General features: G+C 41.8%; 1 protein-coding gene across 1 annotated transcript in view; it reads left to right on the top strand.

The window, feature by feature from the left end:
- cdin1 (CDAN1 interacting nuclease 1) overlaps positions 1-17621 on the top strand; it is a 60530-nt gene that overhangs the window by 27190 nt on the left and 15719 nt on the right. Inside the window, exons 9-11 of the mRNA XM_087779810.1 lie at positions 58-125; positions 1318-1383; positions 1453-1558. Of these exons, the coding sequence (XP_087635936.1) occupies positions 58-125; positions 1318-1383; positions 1453-1558 (240 nt within the window). The remainder of the gene's footprint in view (positions 1-57; positions 126-1317; positions 1384-1452; positions 1559-17621) is intronic.

The raw sequence follows: 17621 nt of genomic DNA, 5'->3' as shown, positions 1-17621 counted from the left end.
TCATAGAGAATAAACATTGAGCTGTTGAAAACACTTTCCTTGACTGGAGACTCTCAGTGCGATTGGTCAGGAGCATGAGGTTCTACTGCGGGACAAGCTTAAGGAGAGAAATCTTTCCTTCCTGGGTAAGTCTCTTTAAAAGCTCTTTATTAAACAAATGCCTGTTTTCTCCTCACATTTCTGTACTATTGTTTTAACCAACCATTAACAGATTCATCGTATTCTCAGCCAACTTTCATCAACTGGATATCATGATGGGTTTAGTTTGGTTTGCAACAACCATTTTTAGCAAAGATTTCCCAGTTAAAAATATATCCCCCATCATCATCTGCCTCTGCAGGTCCGGTGAGTGATGACCGGTGAATGTCATCTCTGCGGTCGTTAAGAGCGTGTCATTTATTTGGACCTTCAGTGTTGACCTTTCTCCAGGGCGACACATGGACCGTTCTAAAACCCGGGCCACGGCGCCGTCTTTGCCCGCTCTGATAGATGGATCGGGAGAGAGCCCCCCACAGCCGGGACGGCCCATTAATTTTAATCAAAGTTGATGCAGGAAGGCGATCAGAGGCTCCCGATGATGTGGGCAGCTGATCAGAGGGCCACCATCCTCTTGCTGCTCTCAAGGTGCACCAGTGCTGCCCCACCAGACTCTTCCTCCTCGCCGCCGCCACCCTCCATCCCACTTCAATTCCCTTCCACGCCCCATTAGTCGAGCTTGGCTGGAGACAAAGAGGCTGGCGCTCGGAACGGAATGACCTGGTCAGCTTGGGATTTAATGGAGAAATCAGGTGTTGTGGAGATAATGGCTGCAGCGCGCCAGAAGTCAAGGACAATGGCTGATGCCCTGGCAGGCAGGGGTCAGGCTTCCAGGGGCTATAACACCGACCGCTCGTCCCCTCGCCGGGTGTTTTATGAAGCTCTGCCAAAGCCGAGAGCAGCTCAGTAACTAACACTTTATAGGCTTTTGTGCCGAGACAGCAGATACCTGCAGTTAATGGTTTTACCGAGTTTCTGCAGCCTTAAGTGTGTTTGGAGGCTCTCGCAGACAATAATAACACAAATACAGAGAGAAATTCACTCTCACAGATGCTCTCCATCGACTGATGGTCTGTTTTAAAATGAATCCTGATTCTAGACTGGGTCTAATCAGTTTGTGGCTGGAACAGAAGTTCTGAAATGAAAAATGTATGACGTCTCTGTTTGAGTACAAATGGTCAAGCCAAAAGTTTGGTTTTAGTTTTTATATTTTTCCATTTTTTCAAACCTCTGTTATTGCACTCTCCCTTCTCGAACTTCAACTTCATTATTCTCTTCCAGATGAGAACCAGTTGAGAACAATGGGCTACGACAAAACCCCCGACATAATCTTGGAGATCCCCATCGGTAGGTTGCTGTTTAAAAATGATCATCTGGACTCACTGGATAGACTCGTCTAACTTGTTCCTCCAACAGCCGTCGATGGCCACATCGTCCACTGGATCGAGAGCAAAGCCTCCTTTGGTAACGACCAGAGTCACAGCACATATCTCGACGAACAGTTCTGGAGCTACTGCAACAGGTTGGACATACTTTACAGAAAATATATATTTTTATGCTTAGAAACCACAAGGTATAGGTTCATAAATATCCTGTATTCCGAAACCCAGATTCATTTTAACTTCATTATTTGTATTTGAACCCAAAACTAAAGAAAGTTTCACAAATTCCCCAAACAATGAACTAAATTCACTTTTTAACGTGAAGTTTTGTGGAATGACCAACTTTTTAAAACTTTTTTTCTTTTAATGACTCTTGTCTGACTCTTCAGGAGGACGTAGCGTTGTTGACGTCACAAGCTAAACTGATCAAGGGAGATAAAAGTTTGTCCCACGGAAAAAAAAAGGTCCCCGACGTAATTTTTAGTTGACATTTTCTGTGGCTCGCATCCTTCTTTTTTTTGACCTTATGCGTCAACTTCTGAGAGCCGCCTTCGTGATTGGATGACATCATCTCCGTCTGGCATGTTGTTTGTTTGGACGAGGCCTGCTCGGGGTCGTGTTAAGATTCCTGTGACTAACGACTCCGACGGACATTTTCTGTGATTTGCTTACTTCTTCTTCTCGGCTGACTCGTGCTAATTGTGCCGCCAAAGAGCGGCGTGAGTGATACGTTTTTCAAAGTGAAATCTAACCTTCAATGCTGCATTTATCATCCCAACAATGGTGTTGCCAAGAGACTAACCCCATAATGAAGCGTCTTCAGTGGAGTGAGGGGTAATGACGCTTCACCTTCCCAGAAAAAAAGAGGCTAGCGGAGCAGAGTCTGCCGGCTCAGGCCCAGCAGCTCGGGTGTCTTCCAGCCATCCATCTTGGCTGAGTCGGCGAGCCCTCTGCTCTGACGGATGTTCATGTAATTGAGTTATCCATCTCGCCCACTATCGGAGTAAAAATTATTCACCTGCTGCTGAATATTAAACACATAACGAGCCTCTTGTGTGTTTTGGGAAGACTGTGTGAGGTTAAACACAGCATGTAATGAAATATCGAGCCCGCCGTGGTGCCACCTTAACTGCCCCTCTCTGATTATGATGTGCTTAAATCAATCATCATTGGCAAAGTTCCCGCCGCCATTACTCCGCTGGCAGCGAGCAACGTAACGGCGCCGTGTTTGTTTAATTAGCTTAGCTTATCGCCGCCTCTGTACTCCATCACTTTTAATGAGCATCATTATTTAGCAGCGTCTTCATTTTTATTGTTTCGGACAAATTTTAGTCCGTCAGCTCGATCTAGCTGCTTTCAAGGTGAGACCGCTTTGTGACTGACAATTCCATCAACAGAGTTTTAGTTTGTCTCGCACCCAATATCAAACTCTTATTGAGAAGATTTTTCAAAGCTAAGTAAAATCTTCCACACTCAAGTACATGAAAAATACCTCCAGAGTTGGCTCCTGAAGTTTGGTATATTAATAACATTAATGAAAGGTTCATGTTAATCTCTGCAGAAAACTCTGAACCACTAGTGGGTGTAACACTATTGTCCAAGTGTGTGAAACTTGTACATGCAAGGGACCAGACTTATTATTCCTGTTAGGTTAGTGGAGTAAACGGGTGCAGTATTTATGGAAAGATCTACAATTATCACAAGGAGCTGGTGATTTTTGGCTTTTCGGACAACAAAAGCACACAAACTATCTTATTTAAATCATTTAAAACTTATTTTAAACATTTGGTTAATGTAACCAAAATCTGATAACATCGTTTGAAAAATTCATCACTGTTTTCTGTGTGTATTGTAACTTCTAGAAAGCGACTTGCTATCTAAATGAGCTCCTTTATTTGTGACTATAAATGGTAGCAACGATATCCCAAATGCTAAAAACCGGTCCAGGTGTAAATATTATTAATAACATTTAGTGGAATCCGAACATTGCTTCTTATCATTTAAGATGCCTCACCGTGATGTCACAGACTTCACTCTTGCTTGGTTTCTCCATATAATGTTTTAATAACAAATGAAATGTTACATTTGGAAACTCTTTGATAGCCTTTAGACTCTTCAGGATTCAGGCTCCTCGGGTGTTGCAGTGAAACACTGACGCTTTTTGAGCACCTTAGTTTTTGCTGACTCAGTATAAGCTATATTTGTGAGCGTTAAACAAAAGAGAAAAGTGAACACTTCCTACCGGGACTGTTGTGGGCGCTAACATCGGCTGCAACAATGGTGACCGATCCGTCTCTCCGACATTTGTCTCATCACAGCGAGTTAAAAGATCGAAAATTGCATAAATTCCTGTTTTGCTCCTCGGCACCCTCCACCCACTATCACAACCCCCCCCCCCCCTTCAGAGTAAATCAGCTGTGATATTCCGAGATGCGAGAATGCGTCAGAGTTGAAAATGTTAGCTCTCCTAATGGCGGCTTGAAAAGGTTAGATCTGATAAAAAGCTGTCATCCGTCCACCAAAAATGATTTATCGTGTTATAATAGGACAGTACGCCTCATTTCTCCCTCAGACGGAGATGGGGTCAGGACTTTTAGGCTCAATGTTGTACATCATCTGTCCCGGACGCTTGCATGTTTGTGCAGACAAACACACAAGGCTTGTTTTATTTGTCTCGTAGTGATGATGAAAGTTTCTGTCATTTGATTCATACTCTCATTATTCCTGATTGTGAGTGTAAAGTTCAGTTATTGTAGAATGTAGTAAATGAGTACTCTTTGTGGGCCGTCTTCTTATCATTTCTTCTTCTTCAAGTATGTGGTATCTTTTTGTATCCTCTTGAAAGTCTAGATGAACAAGTTGTTGTCGGTGTCGAGCTTATAGTTCAGTTGGATGATGTTGACCAGAATGTCCAGAGATATTTTCTTTATGGATTCTGTGACATACTTGGAAGAGGAGATGCTGGACATCTCGCCTCCAGGATTGCTCCTCACACTTCAATATTTGTCCTCATTAAAGACACAACCACAGTTAATGAGTGAACACCAGCATCGCTGACACGTTGACTAATGAAGAGATTGATTCATGTTTCATCAGAGTTGACACAGTTACATTTTTCTTCCAATTATATCTAGGAAATCTGCTTTTGTGCTATTAAATTGAATTCCGTCAAAGTTCCACAACTGTCATATAAATGAGTTTTCGGTCAGTCGTGTTGGTTTTTCTTAATGGACCTGTCCATCATCCGTCCCAGCATGATGTCCGTCCGTCTGATTAATTGAATATGTATAATGAATGAGTCTCTTGGATGTTTCGCGATCAAACTTGAGCACTGAAAAATGGTCTCACTGAGAAAACCGGATTTGGATTTTGGATGTCACCTGGGTGCCCCGAGGCCCGGCCCCCCGCCGCTGATCCGATGAATGTGGACATGACTGTGGGTCCCTCAGGAAATGTGCCGCCGCCTCCAGGTAACAACACGACACCTACGAGTCCAGTTTCCCCACCTCGTCTGACCTCATATTGCTGTCGTAATGTAAAGCCAACTGGAACCTGAAGTTTGAACGCGGAGTTAAGGCTGAACATTTCAATTCAACTTTCAAATTGTAGACATGTAGGGAACCAAATGGGAGCTAGAAGTTGTTTCCAAATGACCTCCAGAGTTGTATTGGTCATGGAATGTCACAGAATGCAGAACGAACTTGGAGCTTTAGGTAATATGTGCTGATCCTCCAACTTTCCGACTCTGGAAAGCGTGTAAACCTCCCGCAGTGCTGGAACGTGGCATCTTATTGTTTCCTCCCTCGCAACATCCTCCTGTGGCATCCACACAAAGTCAATCCCAGCGCGAAGCTTCCTGTTAGGCTCCGTGAGTGTTTGTTTAAAACACCTCTGCACACACACACAAGTGTAATTCCAACCCCCCCTTGTCCCCCAAAGCACGAGCCACTTGGAATATTAATGGCAAATGACACGTCAGCTCCGATGCTCCGAGGATTTCATGCTTTTAAGGACGCACGTTTGGGTGCATTGTTTAAGGCGTCTGGGGTGTAATCCTCACTCTGGGGTCTCCTGCTGCCCGAGGATTTAGCTGCTTAAGCCTCCATGTCTGCGGTTTATTGCACTTATACGTGTGCATTATCCAAATTTGTCATTTAACGCTGAGTGTGAGAGTGGCTTTGACACGCTCGCCGTCCATACGAACCAGGGGCAGCGAGAAATAGCGGCACCTCAGCAGTATCTGCCCCCTTGCAGATCCAGACGGACGCCTCCAGTCAAATGAGGCGCAGACACCTCGAAGTCCGTGTGGTGGAGGTATTTTATCCGTCCATGTTTTTGTCAGCCTTCACTGTAAATATCGTCATGTTTTCCTTCCCTCCTCTGAGCCCTCCGGGCTTCGGTCAAGTTGTGGACAAAAGTGTGAAGATCTTTAAAAAGTAGAGCTGAAAAATAACTAGTGATAACCTTTGACCATGAGAGTTTGAAATATAGTGTAAAATAAACTTTTAATAATGCATCCTATTTACGTTTAAGGGTGTCCACGAGAAGTCTCTTGCTTTCGTCTCTGACTGATGATTAAGCTCCTATAACTTTTCTCCTCAGATAATGTTCCCTGATCTTATTCCCCTAATGATGTTGCAGAGTTCACGAATAATGAGGAGTGGAACGGAAACTTATCTGAAATGATGAAGAGCTTCTCGTTCTGGCTCAGGGGTGGAAATTATTCTCAAACAATCTTGATTCTGTCGCCACATTTTATATTCATGGTTTACAAATCCTCTCCCGTGTTTCTTTTAAGGGGTCATATTTGGGTGTTTCATCTTAAAGCACACAGGGATGGAGTATTTAATGCTTTAGTGGACTTCAGGGTGGTGAGAGACGTCTAAGCTCCTCATTTCATGCTCGTCCACAGCTGCTGCAGGTTCTTGGATGAATGGCTTAATTGGGTCTTAACCCTTTTGTGAGCACCAGAGGGGTGAGGGAAACCAAAGTCTTGTTCAAAGGGGTTCTTTTTGGGTAGCCACCTCTGCCCAGGAAGTCTACTGTTTTTACCGACCAAAGCTGTGAAATGACAACCAACTCGTATTGATTTTGACCAGTCAAGATCAGGTGCCAAACACACTTCTATGGAAAGGATTGAGATTCTACTTTAGATCATATTGTGTGCGATAGATAAAGAGACACCAACCTTGAGAATAAGACCTATTTGCTAGAGTGACCTCCAACGAGAACACCCTCAGTTTAGGTGTTGAAATCTTATCTAGGGGATATAAAACAGTGCAGACTAATCGGATATTTTTACTGAACGACAGACGAGGAAACAATGCTTCATATTTCTGTCGTTGTGTTTATAGAGCAACTCTGCGTGCAGCAGATAATGTGTCGGTCGTGCCGGCCTGTGGAGGCCCATCCGTCAGCGCACGGGCCTGCTGGCCGGCGATAAGTGCTTCTTATAGATAACCCAGACTCTGGGCTTCTTTTTATAGGCCTGCTGCCCCTTACGTAACCTTGCCTTTATCCCGGGTGCCATTGTTGGAGTCCTTTTAAAGTGCTAGTTTGTTGTTTGACTCCCAAGTGGCTTGCCATGTAAACAATTTGGAAACAATGTATCATCTTTTTTATAAAAGAAGTGTATTTACACAATATATCCATGACAATATTTCCAGTTCCATCCGTACATGTATTGGTTTTCTTTTACATAGATTTGGTTTTATTTCGGTTTTTAATGATACAAAATCCCTATTTATATTTAAAGTTAGTTTTATGCTAATCTAAAGTCACCTTAGTTGTTTCCTCTAAAACATTTATTCATTCAACTGTTGTTTTTCAATGGTCTCTGCATCATGTCACCAACTCTTTTCCAAAGCTAAGATACTGTTTTAAATTTGCTGCCTTCATTTCTCATTAAAGAAATGTAGATTTTTTTTTTCCTTCTCCACATGACCTCGCCTGAAAGACACACCAGTGTACGGCTGAAGTCGTTCATGTCAGACCTCTATCTAATTGACCCTTCCCTTGTCCGTGTGATTGACGTGCCGCTGATCTGTGATTCGAAAGGTCAGGCAGAGAGGTGCTTGTTTCTCTGAACTTCGCTTGATACTGGAGTATTAATTCACATCAGATACCCCCCCAAAAGAGATACGAGGCACATCTGAGTCTCCCTGACCGGCCTGGCAACGCTTTAAAGGCTTCTCGGGAGCCGAAATCCTCCATCTTCTCCTTCTTTTCTTCCTCCTCTCACTGCGTCGTCCCCTCCTGGTTTGAGTTTCACGTCTTTCTGCGGTCTGATTGCCTGATAGCTTAAACATCCCTGCCTGATGATCCCTCGGTGAGAGTGTGTAATCAAAGACACATGAGAGGCAGCCCATGTCCAGGCGCTGACCCTCCACCGTTGCTCATCAATTCTCGGGGTTAATGTCTAAGGTGTTTTGGGGGAAGCGCATTTGACTTGGCTGACTCTTGCAGACCCACTCGCTTTTTAAAACGAAAACCTGTATTTACTTACCCATTATGGATTTTTATGGACGTCGTAAAGAAACCCCCCGATGACAAGAGCTTATAGAGTCAAAGGGGAAGGTTTTTCTATCCAAGTTCTGACTCCAGCCAACGTTGATGTAACATTTCATCAAGAGCGGGAAGTTGAAAAAGCCGACACCCGATCCTTTTCCTTTGGTCTGACGCAAGATAAGAGGCAGTGAACAAGTGAAATGTAAACTTTTGTCTCCGCAGTGGAATCTTTCTAGACTGTAGCAGCAGGAAAACGTCCTTGTTTATCCTACGTCAGTGGTTCTGGCTTCCGGACCCACTGTCTCCCTGCATTGCCAAACAGTGACCCAATTTAAAAAATAAAAAAAAAGAAAGAAAGAAAAATGAAGTTTAAAAATATTAAAGGATAAAACAAGTGATTAAACCTGAGTTTTAATATAATAAAGTTCCACATATTTACTACTAAGATCTTTCGTCCTATTTGGAAGTTTTTAAGTCTAAACAAAGAGAATAAAGTTGATTTTCTGATCACCATGTAACAGCATGTAGATTTTAAGTTGGTTCTAAATAAAAGTAAATGCATTGTTTTCCCATGCCGAGGCCCTGAGATCCACGTCTCGTTTTGTGAACATATTTTGTCATTTAATTTTGCAATTTATTTTGTTAATGTTATGAATATTTAAGGATTATAAAAGAAAAATAGTGTTTCTGCTGACAACAGGACCTTAAATTAGGAATAAGGCGTCACTAGGTAAGTGAAAAATCGTTCCCTTCTACGATCTATTAACACATCTATGGAGACATGCCTGAGACACTCGGGTTAGAGCTAAAATAGGCCATCGAAGTACTTTGGAGGTTTTATCACAAAGTTGTCTTGGTCCAACTACATTTTTAGCATTTCTAGGGGATGTATTCTGTTGACTGATGTGTCTTTGATTCATTGTGACGGTTCTCTTGCTGCCTTTGCCAATTTAAATGCATTTGCTTCTCCATTTTCATACTCATTGTTACTACATTTCGTCTCGTGTAGTAGAAATCGTAGCTCTCCACAGTGGTTTCTAGTATTCAGGCTAAATTCTCTGAATGATGATCAGAAAACATTGAACTCCAACTGCCTGGCTGAAACAAAACATGCTGCAGAGAAACTTTGAACTGGACTTTCCTCTTTCCCTCCTCCATGGTTTCTGTTTTCAAAACGGGTTCATGGGAAAACTGTGCGAGGTTACCTGTGCTGCCTCATAGCTTTGGGAAGAAACGGCCGAAAGAATGTTTTCGCAGTAAGTTGAAATATTGCGGGCCTTGTCAAGTGTCGTCTCCAATAAGAAGCCAAACATATTTTAATCAGGCTCTTAAAGGCCTCTGCTCTCCGACTGCAATGGCGGGGGAACGGGGTCAGCTAATTGCAGCGTTTGATGTCATGTTTGGTCTCCGTCGACCGCCTGACGCGACTGCCTGGAAGCGTGTTCGCTCCGTCCGTGTCACAATCACACACTCCATCATGCACTCTTGCATGGAAAAACCGGCGAGAGGTCCCGAAGTTCTCTGAACTGCAGTCTTCATCAAGTCTTTGTTTTCTCTCGCCGTCGGCCCTGCGCTCAACTTCAGCCTCTAACCTTCCCAACGATGCATCCTCCCAGGAATAATAAGAGCTGTGAATGTGTTCAGTTTTTCAACAGATTCATCTTTTGTGAGACGTTGATAAACAATAATGGGAAGGAAACTGATGATGAGATTTTCTGTAATGTTCCAAGTTAGCACCTGGCTATAGAGCTCTTTTGAAGGATTTCTTACTGATGGAGGTTTTGGTATTTCAGTATCAATATGCATGAGAACAGATTAATTCCATTGGATTATCAAATCAAAAGTATTGGCTAGTTTTTGATGATTCAATCATTTAAGGTAATGCCGTTTCATTACAGGAACACAGTGGAAAGTGACAACACTGTAGATTGAGTAAATGATGCACACTTGTTGGGAATTCATTTTTATTTAATCTGAAAACAAGAGTAAAGTAAAATAGAGTTTGACAAGATGTATTTAAGTTTTTATTTTTATGGTTTGATTGACATTTCTCCTAAAAAAAACATATCCATTAAAAATGAATAACAATCCAAATGTATAATTTGACTTAATATTGAATTTGAAATAAAGAGATGGGGAAACAATTGAACTATTATGAGTCCTGAAACAAACTTATACGTTGAAATGTAAATAAACACAAGTTAAAGATGCAAGAAATATATAATATTTATTGGAGTACAAGTATGTGCAATTACAGGCAAACTATTGGTTGCCAGCTTTAAAGCTACAGGGGTCAGGGGTCATTGTAATTAAATCCATTATCTTAAGCCAGAATTCTTCCTAATTCAGTATAGCTTTATATTTCTTGTAAATTGTCAATGCAGAGATAATAACAGAAAAGCTCTAAGAGGAACATATTGACAAATATTGTGCATCAAAAATCCTTAATAATTGATCCTTGCAGCTGAGATCGAGGTTGAAGTTAACGAAAACACCTTCTTGGCAACATGGTTTTCCCTCAGATCTACTCCTAGCTTCTGTCCTTCACTGGAGAGCAGCGATCAGTCTTACCATTACATGTCTGAGTGGTGTCACCGTTTTTCTACCACTTTTCTCATTAGTCATCATTTTCGACTCAAACGTCCCATTTGAAAAGTAATCAAGTTTAAAAGCCGCTTCTCCTGGGATGTTATTAATTCGGTGAATGTATTATCCAGACAACCGTGTGCTCTCAGCTGAGTGGATAGAGTTTCCTCCCCCGGGCCAAATATATACATGTTTAATAACCGAGCTGTTACTGACTCTTGAAGAGACCTGAAGTTCTTTACATCAGGGACAGTGCAGCGCAGGAACGATGGAATAATGACCTTCTTCTTCGTGGGTGTATCAGAATTTGAAACTCGTAGAAGGTTGTGTCGCTTTTGAACATTCTGTGGGTGAAAAGGTCTTGAAAACATGAAGTCCAAAATCTGCCGTTGTGTCAGGATTACTGTGTTAACAGTGCGGACGCAGGGTGAGGGGATATACGTTGTAAATTATGTTTGACAAGCTGGGGTTAGTTTTTTTGTCGTGGCTTGTCTTTGGTTATTACTCATACTTCCTCCATCGTAGATAAGGAACATACCAAGGTGAACGCTGGCGCAGGACTCTTATCACCGCTATTGATTTAGGGCAAGAACCTGGTGACAGAGGTCATTGTGCGCTGAGGCCATCCATCATCCAGGTCTCTGCCCAGACCTGTTCAGGTTGTGTGTTCGTGGGCGGAGGCCAGCAGGAGTAGCTCTTACCCAATGACTACAAAAACTTTCTTGCAGGAAGTTTTACATCACCAGTAAAAGTTTGAGAAAGTTGTCAAAGAGAGTTTTTTTTCAAATGATCTTATTGCTATCCATAAATCTTAAGTGTCACTTAAACTTGCTTAAAGTCAGTGATGAGGGATTTTTTTTTTCTGGCTACAACCATCTTTATGCACTTCTGTCAGATCTCTTTTTTTATGACCTTGTGTGTCACATGGACTCTGGAAACGGTTGTTGCAACCCGACTGTTGATGTAACTGAAATTCAGAGTTCCACTTAAGAGTGGTTGTCTTCAGAGTGAAGTGTCACAACGCTGCGTGTTGTGGTAGAGTTTTCCCACTAACTTTTGAGAAAACCCTGGATGTTGAGAGCAGAACAACGTTACTGTGTTCAAGTCGGGGCGGAACTCTTTGTTGTGATGAATAAAGTAGAAATTTTTAACAACTTGCCGTCACAGTCAATATCGGAGAGAAATGTCGGAAACTGTTCGTCAAAATGAAATGGAAATACTACATTTTAGAACATTTTTTAATTTTATTACTATTTTTGATCCGAGTTTGGTTGTGGTATCTAAAATATTGCACTACCAAAATAGAAAGACCATTATCAGCTATTTAAAGTAAAATGCTGTTAAATATGGCCAAAAACAAACAAGAAACATGTGTTTATTTAAAGCATTGAAGTATATTTTCCCTTTTAACGTTTCTTCCAACTGTTCCAGAGATTATTACTTTCTCCTGGTCTCTGGAGGTGTGTCTGACCTCCATAAGTAGGGCCTCGCTCAGGGATCGGAGCATTCCCTCCGTGTTCAAAGCCCGATATTTATCGCTCTTATCATGTTGTTTCAGCCTCCTTCAAGGCCATACTTGTAACTTTTGGCTTAAACATCCAATTTTGGCTTCAAGTGTGGGAGATTGTATGTACCTGTCATGAGTCACCGTTATTGATCGCACTGAAGGTTATTTATCCTCGCTCCATGCCCCGACCCTGCAGTCCTGCAATGGACGCCTGTGAGCGGTTGTAAACCAGCGGTGCTGAATCCAAAGTATTTTAAGATGCTTTTTTTCTTTTTTTGATCGGGATCGATGCCAGCGATCTAGACAACTAAATACATCAGTGTGTAATATCCAGTGACATCTAGTGGTCTACTGCCAGATTACAGTCCAACGTTTGACGTCTTGTTTTCTTCGGGCTCATGACTAGAACTGGTGCTGCCTGTATGCCAAACATCTGTTGGGAAGTCGAATAAAACAAAATCAGGGAGGCATCTGAAAAACGGCTTTTTAGAGCCAAAAATGAATGAGAAGAAAAGGGAAAACCTGGCAAGAATAACATTCAAAGATCTACATTTATCAGTGGATCTTTAGTGAAAGAACAAGATTGCAAATGCAAGAATTTCACTCCCTAAACAGGACATGAATAAAGAAGCTCTGTCTTACAATAGAGACTAGGACTGCACGATATATCCAAAAAATATCGATGGCGTGATATTGGCTCGTACGATATGCATATCGAAAACAGTTACGATAATTTATGATTTTTTTTTTTGTATAAATCAAGGATTCCTTGACTGCGCACTTCGACCAATCAGTGTCACCTTCTGTCAAGTTGTCAATTTGTACTTCTATGTCTCGTTGTTATTTACGTCTGTCTGTGAGCTGGGCGTTGCAGCTTGCTAGACTCGGTTACTATGGCGACGCGTCTTGTACAAGGAAGTAAGACTAACTTATGAGCCACTCAAACACGAGTGAACTAGTCACTCATTTCTTTAACCCTCTTTGATAAAGCAACATATTGTTAGTACTTTTCATCTCGTCTCACTTGTTTTCTAATAAGATCGCTGAACTTCCAAAGAATTATAAACCTGTCCGTGTTAGCCGTATGCTAATGAGCTAATTTGTTAGTGTATGGTCATTTACATCAACTGTTACGTGTGCGTGTACAAGGAGTTGAAATTTATTATTAGTGATATCGCGACGCGCCGGCGGCTCCTCTCTGGTGTCGCTCAGTTTCGCAGGAAACCCGATGCAAGTTTCGCGAGGCATAGCGTTTATAAGTGATATTTTTCTCCGATCATGAACTTCCCAGAGCTGAAGCAGGTTTCTAAAGATAGAGAAGACTACGCCTCATTGCTTTGGCCGCTGTCCCCTGCAACCTTTGATGGTATGAAGACCAGAACGTTTATTAAAAGTAAATTCTTATAACTCATCACAGTTTGAAAACATCTGCACGATTAAAAGAAATGAATGGCAAGAAGACAGATCTATGGTCAAAAAACGTGATCTTGAGAGGAATGATCATACCGTAAGACGTAAGATTTAATAATTGTGTTGGCTCACAGCAAACGTCAGACATGGAATCAAATCTGCGCCTCTGGGGTTTAAGAGTTTTGGCGGGAAATTCCTGGATGTCGGGCTGAGAGTGATGTCATTTTGTTAATATTCCCACACTGTCAAAACTGCACGTACACCATCAAGCATAAACACGTAATGTCACCACAGTCACTTTTTTCAATCCCTTTTTTTGGGTAAATATCAGGACTACACGAAAACCATATCATTGAAAAGTATACCATTGTAACATCAGTATAGCTTTGAATGAATGGACAATATTCCAGAAAACATGGCAGCCTGACTAAAATCCGAAGCCAGAATGTTCAAGTTCTCCTCCAGTGATCCTACACTCGCAGACCTCTGCACGCCGACCTCTTAAACTCTGAGCTGCAACTTTAAGTAGCTAATTACACTTCATCTGTAATCAAACCCGTGTCGGGTCGTGTGAGCGTCTGGATTTGAGCGCCGGATTCCAGTTAAACACGAGGCCGGCTTAAACATTTTATGCTTCTCTCCTCAAATTAAAGTTTCTCCCCGCGAAGGCTCTAAAACGTGTCACATCCCATTACACAAATATGGTAAATTAGCCGGCAGAGAGCTTACATGCAGAACATGTTGACTCCTGCGCCGAGTGCTTTCCAGGGGTATGGGGATTGGGGGGGGGGGTGTTCAACTCTTAAAAAGTTGTCTCGGATTCACTCCCCTTCCGAAGATGATGTGTTTTTGCAATTCAAATATTTGCCGGTTTCTCTTGTGCGCCGCGAAGCCTCCTTTGAAGCGGCGGAGTTCTATCAGGACCAATGACAGCGTGAGTGTGCAGCGTGACAGCGCGAGAGGCAGAGCCGGCTATTTCTAACTGCATATTTAAATAGCGGGGATCCAGAACGGCAAATGTATGCAAATGACTGCATGTTTTGCATGCTGATATTCTTCCTTCCGATTAGGAGCTTGAATATTCAGGTGGTCTCCGCGTCGGCTCCTCCAGCTGCAGCAACATTAATCAGAATTACTTCACGTCTTCGCCACATCCTTGATCTTCTAAACAAACACTTCTGGGGGTGGAAGGCCTGCAATTTAGCGGATTTACTTTTAATCAAAGCCCTGCTTAATGTTTTTATAGACTGTTTCAAGTGGAGAGACAAGCTCGAAGGCCCGAGGCTGCAGAGTTCGGTGTAACCTAGAAACACTTTCCCTTCTTTGTGGAAGACCCAATTAGCCCGGCTCTGTGAGCTCCTTCGGCGGATCCAGAGTTTGGTACTTTACGCTGAAGCCACGATGACACCGTGTGGGAGATTTGGTAAACATACTTTGTGTCAAAACAACTTTGTCACCCGTTTGACACCTTCTGATATTCTCCGGCAACTTTTTCAGAGTTTAGGGTGTAAATGCACAATTTCACTTGTAGAAAAGCCAAAATAGATTTAACTTGTGCTGCTCTGAATCTCAAGGATTTGTACTTAAAACCACTTCATAAATTTGTCTTTCTCGCATTGTTGTGTTTTTGGTACCTTTGTTTAAACATTTGCCAATTTACTGGAGAAAATAATTTAACATTTAATCTTGATTATGTATATCTTCTATCCAGAGACGTGTTTGAACCTGTTAACTACTGCATGATTAGCAGTTTTTTAATTGCTTCAGAACGTAAGTAACACACCTTTGATTATATTTAACATATATTATATTTATTATATTTAATATATCATTATAATGTACTATAATAATCCAAAAACACAGATCCGATTATTCATTCTTTAAAAGAGGGTTGAAAAATGGTAAACTAGAAATTGTAAATATTGATATATTGATATTATATATATATATATATAAAATATTTTAGAATACGATGACTCTCTGTGTCTCTGACGATTCAATCAAATAAAATGTTTTGATGACAATGTGAGAAGTAACTTATATTTAATGTGCAGGATTTATTTTCGCAAGTTGCTGAACTAACACCTTTATGTACGAGGTAGTAATTCTTCGCGTATATTCAGTATATTAAGTATAACTTGCTGTGTAAAATGTTTAATTAGATTTTCCTATTTGTTGTGAACTGTTGAAGCTGCAAAAGCTGGTGTGAAATTCCAACCTAGGTTCATAAATAAAAAGCTAAACTCTCATTTATAGTATAATTTCCCTGCAATTTGTTTAGATTTCGTTTTCCCGGCGTCTTTTTACGTCAGCCCTCACTTCCCTCCTGAAGGTGCTGGAGCGGGAGTGTAATAATTAATTGAATTGTCATCTCTGAGCAGCCGCTGCTCTTGCACCCTGTAATTCCAGCCTCCTTCCCTTCGCCACATTTTCTTTTCGTCTTTTTTTTTTTTTCTAAACAGCAATTAATCTCATTTCTAGTCCAATTTCCAGGCCGCTGCAGGAGTCGAAGAGATTCCCCTGTTTTGTTCCTGTTTGGCTCGGTTCCTCTGCATAGTCATTAAGGGCCCAATTAACGTCAGCCCTCAGCTGAAGAGTGCTCATTTTTATTGGGGAGCTGACAGTCACCGCCATGAGTGCCGCAGTGTAATATGCATTAATTGCCCCGTAACACTGGTAATTACCAGTTCTTCAAGCCTCTCAGTAAACTGTCATGCCCAGACACGACTGCTTTGAAATAGATTACTCATTAGGGCTACCTGCCCTGTTTTCCAAAGGGGGCTCGTCGGTTTGGCATCAAGGCGAAAAAAGAATCTGGTGCTTGAACAAATAGTTGCCAAGAGCAATTTCCTATTACAGCGTCTCAGTGACGCCTTGTTTTTTCCTCCTCATTGAAGGTGAAGATCGTTAAAAAAAAAAAGAAGTCAATCATGGGTCTGGGGTCCTCCTTTTCTCCTCGGGTAGACTCACTTAGCCACATTTTTATTATTAAGATATTCTTATGACACGACTGTTGTTTATTTCTTAGAAACATTTAACTGAACAGCGAGCGGAGGAGGCGAGTCAGAGCTTTTCAAATGCTGCTCGGGTCCAGTTTATATAGGTCGGGTAAATGTACTGAACTCTCAGCAATGGTGGTTTTCAAAAGTACAATCTCACATCAAGCTAAACCATGACCATTTATCCCTGTGTTTTATATCATAATTCCTCACATTTACCAGGCCATAATGACATCTGAGGGTTCTACTCTCCCAGTTAGCTCGCAGAGATTCTAATTTTCTAACAGAGTTAAACTCCTGTATACTCTAAAGGCGTTCATATTACTTATTACTGTGAACTTTCATCAGTACCACTGTGTGCTTACATGTAGTTGATGCTACAAGTTTGAATATTTTTGTTGCGGTCAAATGAACGTCAATGGAGCAAAGGTGTGACTTCCAAACTTTTCCCACAGTTTCCTAATCTTACGATGCCTACGTTCTCTACCATATATTTTATACGAGGTATTCCAAATCTTGCTTTTTCGTCGACATAGTCTTGTCTTTCAGAATTCAACTAGAACCTGTCTCCTAATGTTTCCCTTTCTTTGAAAAATTGTCCAATATTCCAGTCACACATGAACAGTATTTGAGGAAGTAGAAGACAAACGTTTCTCTAAGTGTTACTACAGTTATTGTAGAATGTCGTGTGAGGAATTTGTGAGTGTTTTGACAGACGATTGTGAACTGACGTATCAATAATGACTTCCTCAAGACATGTTGACAAACCGCAATCTTGTGTGTCCTCAACACTTTTGGAAGTGAAGAAAGCGATAACGACTATGGGTAAATGTTCGGAGGACAAAAGTGAAGGTCATAGAGCCGCCGCTCGGTGATAAGACTCTGAAAGAAAGAGCAAATCAAACAACGTAAGCTATCGCACGTCCTCGCTGGAACGAAGGTGTTGGCCTGTTTGGTCACGCCAGGGACAATATTTAGATTTCACCAGCTCTCCTCCGCCTTCTCCTCCTTTTTGAAAGGCACTTGTGTGTCATTACACATTTACCGCAGCCGAGAGAAGAACAGGAAGTGAAGACCAGAGAAAATCTCTCCCGCACACACCCACGGCGAGGACTCGCACGTCCGATCGCACACGACGCCCCACAAAAGGTTCTGCTTTTTGTTTTATCTCCCTTATAGCAGCTGCTCCAGGCA

This window comes from Callionymus lyra, chromosome 18 (assembly GCF_982586985.1).
Source record: "Callionymus lyra chromosome 18, fCalLyr1.hap1.1, whole genome shotgun sequence".
In the NCBI taxonomy this organism is placed as follows: Eukaryota; Metazoa; Chordata; class Actinopteri; order Syngnathiformes; family Callionymidae; genus Callionymus; species Callionymus lyra.
Note: the sequence above shows the minus strand (reverse complement) of the source record. Positions and strands in the feature narration are given on the sequence as shown.